Consider the following 7237-nt stretch of genomic DNA (forward strand, 5'->3'; position numbering starts at 1 on the left):
TTCTGACACCAGTGTGATGACCCCCATAATGCGCAGGTCCACACGGGACGGAGAGGCAAAGAGACACCGTATGGCTCAGTTTAAACAAACAGGTATATTCAATAATTACACATGATTAAAATTATACATCAGAGGCTGGGGCGTCCGAGCTTACGTGCCGACGACTTCATGGGGGCGATGGAGTGGCTCCGGAGTTGGGCTCGAGCGGTTGCTGGCAAAAGCTGCACGCCGTCGGGCTTCGGCGCTGAAGGCCCTCTTGGCGAACGATGTCGTCCTGAGCGTGTATGCAGTAGAATTTCAATAGTCGTCCGTTTCTTCGAGGATGGTTCACAAACCCTTCCTCTAGTGTCGTTCGGCTTGGAAGATGAACAGGAGGCGAGCTTGTAGATGATGACAGCAGAGCATAATTTTACAACAGAACAAACTTTGCACTACTTTACTCATCGACCGGGCAGGTTAGTGCCTAAGTAGCATCACATTACATGCTAAGCATGGAGCCCCAGCTCAGACTGGACTGCATCCGTTTACATGTGCTTTTAAGCACTTGATTAACAAAGGACTAAGGGCGGTCATTTCCAGTGGCCCGCCCAAAGCATCAATTCTCCAATCCAAAATAACATGCGAGATGGGGACCACCCCTTGGGTTGGGCTTAGCCTCGAACCCAGAGTCTGTTAACAATACAAACTAAATAAACAACAAAAACGCCACCACTCTCTCTCAAGTGAGAGTATACACAGGCTCTCTCTTCGGAGCTAATTCACTAGCGCCTGTCTTTCCACATTCTTGGCGAGTACTGCCTGTCCGCCATGACAGGTGTCCGTCACGGCCCTTCTGGGAAGCTGTGGGTGCCTTCCCGGCGATAGCCCACGACAAAGGGGGGGGGGGAGGGAAAGAATGTTGTCTTCGCGGTAGCGCATAGCGTCGGCTGTGGTACGGCGCGCTCTGGCCCGCTGACAGCTCCCTTGTCCTGGAATGTGCCCGGAAATTGGGGAGGATAAAGCCTGTTTCCCCGGGGCGGCGGCGGGTCCGGTTGTTCTGGTCGTCACTCAAAGAGCATGGCTGGGTAATTGATGATGCCGCTGTCACGGGTCTCCGTCTACGCCGCGCCGTCGAACGTGGATCCTCGTAGCACACTCGGAATGTCACATAGTGCTCAAAAGCTATAGTAGCCAAAGCGCAAGAGCATAGAGCGTCAATAAAAGGTTCCTGTTTTTCGAAGTGCCATTAAAAAACTCTCGAAATGTTTAAGGAACGGCATTTTTTTCAAAATATATTTATTTTAAAAAGTACGCCTGTTAGGCACGAAACACTGGCTTTTATTGTCTGCAATGCTTCGGCAATAGGAGAGCGAGAAATCGCTTATTTTGGGCAAACTTCACATTTACATGCTTTTCTGCTCGTTTGTTGCAAATTATAGATACCATATTGAATGTTAGGACATTCTTTATTATCGAACAACGCTTCATTTTTTCATTACTTTTTTGCCAAAAGTTGTGGTTCTACAGTCGGTAGCTCTCCGCCCCATGATGCTTAGAGCGGCCATGGTGGCTGACGGGGTCTCGAGGAAGCTCCATGCAAACTGCCATAGGCGGGGCTAGCAGGGCGCCTGCTTTCCCTCCAGTTAATAAACAGTACGAAACTCCATGACCGTGATGCGTTTTTTTTGGTGTGGCGAGCTACGTGGACAGCAGTGTGGAGACGTTGCAGCCCTTGAGTGACGCCGATATAATTCAGGCTACATGCTGTCAGCGGACGCCACAGGGCTCACGTGAGGTGAGCACAGCCGGCAGTGATGAGTCTGACTGCGGCGACGAACCTATGCCTCCGCCACGTACACGTGAAGTAGCGTCGGTGCTCGATGTTGCAGCACGCTACTTCTCTGCCATTGAGACCTTGGACGCTGCGCTGGAGCTCTTGGGAAAATTGCAGATGATGCTGCCGTCGTGCTGCCAAGAGAAACGCAAGCGAATGCACACTACTGAATACTTTTAATATTGACAACGCTTCCTCATATATACACATTTTTGGAGCATAAATAACGTCCTATATTCCAGCAGTGAAACTCGCTGCTCATGCAAATGCATTCCAGTACTTGTTCCCCCCGCATAACTGGCTGATCAATTTATTTCATTTGCCAATAGAACCAAATTAAATTAATTCTTAGAATCGCCCGCCAGAAACGTGCACCAGCGCCTAGCTCGCAATAAAGGGGGTCTAGATGTGACTGCTTCGTATTCTGCCCGCGCGGCGGAGCGCAATGACTGCTCATTCTGGCGCCCATTCGATAATTCGAACAATTTTTTGGTCCATTTCGAGTTCAAATTAACGAGCTTTCATTGTACTACGCATTCTGCAACGAGAAGGTCATTGAAAGAGATGTGATAAAAATGATGCTGAAATTGCAATTTTAAAAATGTATAATGTTGCCCCATGGATAGCTTTTTTTCGAACGTGGTTACTGGCTGTATCAGATAGCAGCTTATCAGTAAATAATAATAATTGGTTTTTGGTGGAAAGGAAATGGCGCAGTATTTGTCTCATATATCGTTGGACACCTGAACCGCGCCGTAAGGGAAGGGATAAAGGAGGGAGTGAAAGAAGAAAGAGAGAAATAGGTGCCGTAGTGGAGGGCTCCGGAATAATTTCGACCACCTGGGGATCAGCCCGAGAACGGCGGGCCGCATCTTTCCCTCCCTCGTTCCCCTTTCCCTCTTTCGTTTCGTGGCCTTTAAAAAGGAGAGGAATAAACTGCCGAGGGGCTTTTTCCTTCGTCGGCACAGCACCTTGCTGCAATGTGTGCCTATTGCCTTTAGACGTACGATACATGGTGTCAGAAGTGCCGAAGCCCCGCCGATATGGATATTGTCAAGCCTCCAGAGCCGCTACAGTTCTCCGGAAACCTACGAAGGAACTGGCACACGTTCAAGCAAAAACTGGAGCTTTTCTTCACGGCTACGCCCACTACACTGCCCAGATCGGAAGCCGCCAAGACGGCAATCCTTCTCAGCGCCGCGGGTGAAGAGGCTCTCGACGTCTATAACAACTTCTCCTTCGAAGCAGGTGAGAGCAAGGAAGACTACCAGACAGTGCTTCGCAAGTTTGAGGCGTACTGTGTGGATGAAGGAAACGAAGTTTACGAAAGACACGTTTTTCGCCTCCGCGTGCAGGATGAAGGAGAGCCTTTTGAGCAATATCTGCGGCAGTTAAAGAAACAGGCGAAGCTATGCAATTTCGGCACGCTCGAAGAATCTATGATAAGAGATCAGGTTGTTTTCGGCACTAACAATCCGAAGATAAGGAAGAAAATGCTACGAGAAAAGGACCTAACCTTACAGAAGGCGGAGCAGATGTGCAAAGCGGCCGAGGTCTCGGCGCGGCAAAATGCTGCTTGGTCGAATGACACCCTACAAGTAGACTACGCCCACAAACGGGAGCATGACCGGAAACCTTTTCGATGTCGACAATGCAACAGGGCTCATGCGCAAGGAGACTGCCCGGCGTATGGAAAGATATGTTATGCTTGCAAGAAGCCGAATCATTTTGCGGTATGCTGCAGGCGCCGCCAGAGCAGACAGGTAGATGAAGTAAAAGAAGATAAGATGGAGGACGGGTTCGATATTTTAGATATCGGAGTGTGCGGAATCAGCGACGGGGCCGGTGCAGACTGGACGGTCAGCGGAAACATACGCGGCAAAGAAATTAGATTCAAAGTTGACACAGGCTCACAAGCAAACATAGTTCCTGTAACTCTTTACCGTCGTTTGAAAAACACCGCGAGCCTCCAGAAAAGCACTGCAGTGCTGAAGGCGTACAACGGCAGTGCTATCAAGCATGTCGGAGTGGATAGAGAGATCTTTGTTCTCAACGGTGTGGCACACGTTGTGACCTTCTTCGTGGTCAAGAAGGGTCGGCAGGCCATACTAGGGCTGCAGACATGTCAGCAGTTTGGGCTAGTGCCGAAAGCTGTGGATTCGGTGGAATGGAATGAGACAGCACCGGAGAAAGCCTTTCCAGACTTGTTCCAGGGTACGGGGTGTGTTGGACGGCAGTACCGGATGGTCCTGCGGGCGGATGCTGTCCCAGTAGTGCATCCAGCACGAAGAGTACCTTTGGCCCTCCGGGACCCTCTTCGACAAGAACTGGAGCGCATGGAAAAGGCTGCCATTATCAAAAAGGTGGATGAGCCCACAGAATGGGTAAGCCCTTTGGTGATAGCGCGTAAGAAAGATGGAGCGCTTCGTGTCTGCATGGATCCAAGGGAAATCAACAAGAACATCAAACGCGAGCACTATCCAATGCCAACGAGGGAAGAGATTGAGGCAGAGCTGTCGGGTGCAAAGTTTTTTTCCCGGCTAGACGCAAATGCAGGTTTCCATCAAATCCCATTAGACGAAGCTACATCGCGGGTGTGTACTTTTGCGACACCATTTGGGTGTTACCGATTTTTGCGTCTTCCTTTTGGAATTTCATCAGCGAGCGATGTTTTCCAGAAAACGCTAACTGAAATCTTCGAGGGACTGGAAGGCGTCCGCATATACATTGATGATATTCTAGTGTGGGGTGACAGTGAGAAGCAGCATAACGAGCGCCTCCATGCCGTGCTAACGCGGGCAGCACAGGCGGGCTTGACGTTTAACAGGCAGAAATTCGTGTTTGGGTTGAAAGAAATTGCGTTCTTGGGCGACGTAATAGGTCAGCAAGGCGTTCGTCCCGGTCGCAACTTAGTTGAAAGCGTCCTTTCGCTGCCGGCGCCGCAAGATAGGCATTCAGTGCGCAGAATGATGGGCGTTGTTAACTACTTTCGCAAGTACGTCCCGTCACTGAGTGATAAGACAGTCTTACTGCGGACACTCATAAAAGAAAACGTCATGTTTGAATGGACGGCGGCGCATCAGCGTGAATGGAGAGAAATTTGCGACGCACTGACAAACCCTCCATTACTCGCGCTTTTTGAAGAAGCAAAAGAAACCAAGATCACTGCGGACGCTTCGGTTACTGGTTTGGGCGCTGCACTACTGCAGCGATATGGCAGTGACTGGCGACCAGTGTCGTACGCATCAAGGACCCTAACAGATAGCGAAACCCGCTATTCGCAAATTGAAAAGGAAACGCTTGCGGTAGTGTTCGCATGCGAAAAGTTCCATCATTTTGTTTATGGCCGCAGGGTACTGATCGAAACTGACCATAGGCCCTTGCTTGCAATTTCCCAAAATAACATTGCAGACATGCCTCCGCGATTGCAGCGTTTTTTTATTAGGCTGCTACAATATGATTATACGTTGCAGTTCGTTCCTGGCAAAGACTTGCTGCTGGCGGACATGTTGTCACGTGCACCGGTGCCAACGCAGGCGTCGAGTGCCTCATCGGAAGCAGACTGCGACATCCATGCCGTACACGTCGTCTCCAGCATCGTAAGCACGCCAATGAAAGAGCGTCTGGAAAAGGAAATCAGGGATGACCCGTACTTAAGCGAGGTGAGACAGCGAATTTTACAAGGGGCTGCCATCGACGGTGAACTGAAGCCGTTTGCCAGAGAGCTGTCTGTGGTAGAAGGAATACTGCTCAAGGGCTCTAAAGTTGTCATACCTAAATCTATGAGAGCAGAAATTCTTCAGAGGATTCACGAGGGGCACCTTGGACTAAATAAATGCAAAGCCAGAGCGCGGAGATTGGTATTCTGGCCTGCGCTCAACAGTGCCATTGACGAGTTCGTGCGAGTGTGCAGTACTTGCCAAAAGTATGCGTACAACCAGCAGAGGGAATCCTTGCTCATGCAGCCCACCCCGGATAGGCCATGGTACCGCGTAGGAATTGACCTCTGCCAGTTTGGGGGAGCCGCTTATGTCGTAGTGTACGATGCCCACTCAAATTTCCCTGAAGTAGAGAAGCTAAGAGGCACAGCGGCAAAAGAGGTCATAGCCAAGATATCGGCCATTTTCTCACGGTACGGCATCCCGGTGCAAGTGTGGACTGACAACGGGCCCCAGTTTTCATCGCGAGAATTTCGTTTGTTTGCGCAGAAGTACGACTTCCAGCACATCACATCGAGTCCAGAATTCCCAAGGTCAAATGGGCTTGCGGAAAAGGGGGTTCAGATAAGTAAGCGCATCCTTAAGAAGACGAATGAGTCACGTGGTGACTTTTGGTTGGGTCTCTTAGCCTATCGTTCTTCTCCCTTAGAAGATGGCCGCTCTCCGGGCGAACTGCTGCAAGGCCGACGCCTCCGCACTTCCCTGCCTGAATACAACGAGGATTCCAGTGTCCCAGTGCGAAAGCATTGCCAATCTTCGAGGGGAAAGGTACTGCCACCTCTCAAAGAGGGCAGTTCAGTTCGTGTGCACGGCGACAACTGGTCACGCACAGCAACAGTAATCGAGAAAGCAGCACCGAGGTCGTACGTGGTGAAGACTGAGAACCAGCGGCTCTTGAGGCGAAACAGGCAACCCTTGCTGCACATTCCCGGAGGCGATGAAAGTATGCACAGAGATCAGGACGTCGACAGCCTGGGAAAACAGTGTCTCAGCGACAAAGACCAGGATATCGACCGCCCGGGAGGACACGCACATACAGACCGACAAAACATGGTGCATCCGACGCACGCGGCTCAGGAGACAGGCCGGGACGTCGACATCTCGCAAGAACAATCTCCACGGCACAGACAGAACATCGAAGATCCAAAAGCAGCTACGCATGAAAACGATCTCACCTCGTCAGGTCCGCGGAAATCAACCAGGCAACGTGCGGAACCTCGACGACTTCACTATGACTGCAGTTTCCGCCAAATATCGTAGTTTGTCTGTTTGTTTTTTTTTGTTTTTTATACAGAAGAGAAGACGTATCAGATAGCAGCTTATCAGCCCGAGAACGGCGGGCCGCATCTTTCCCTCCCTCGTTCCCCTTCCCCTCTTTCGTTTCGTGGCCTTTAAAAAGGAGAGGAATAAACTGCCGAGGGGCTTTTTTCTTCGTCGGCACAGCACCTTGCTGCAATGTGTGCCTATTCCCTTTAGACGTACGATACACTGGCCACGGTAAAAAATGACGCTCAGAGTGTCATCCCCAGATGAACAAAACACTGTGCTATCACCATCTCTTTCAGACATTTTCAACTCATTATAGACCAACATCTGCTTCGCTGGGACTTTTGCAGCTCAGCGGTTTGTAAAGTAAAAGGTTGAACGAGATGCATTCCAGTGACGTGTTTAGAAAAGCTGCTTCTGCAGGGAGACTATAGGTAGA

At 50.3% G+C, this 7237-nt stretch overlaps 1 protein-coding gene across 1 annotated transcript; it reads left to right on the forward strand.

The window, feature by feature from the left end:
- The first annotated feature begins 1740 nt into the window (after window positions 1-1740).
- LOC144120392 (uncharacterized) lies at window positions 1741-6812 on the forward strand. The gene is made up of 5 exons (XM_077652740.1): window positions 1741-1769; window positions 2976-3061; window positions 3800-4197; window positions 5287-5412; window positions 6182-6812. Exons 1-5 carry the CDS (start codon window positions 1741-1743, stop codon window positions 6371-6373), a joined length of 831 nt encoding a protein of 276 aa, XP_077508866.1. The 3' UTR covers window positions 6374-6812.
- Window positions 6813-7237: the final 425 nt, after the last annotated feature.

The sequence above is a fragment of the Amblyomma americanum genome, chromosome 2 (genome assembly GCF_052857255.1).
Source record: "Amblyomma americanum isolate KBUSLIRL-KWMA chromosome 2, ASM5285725v1, whole genome shotgun sequence".
Classification (NCBI taxonomy): Eukaryota; Metazoa; Arthropoda; class Arachnida; order Ixodida; family Ixodidae; genus Amblyomma; species Amblyomma americanum.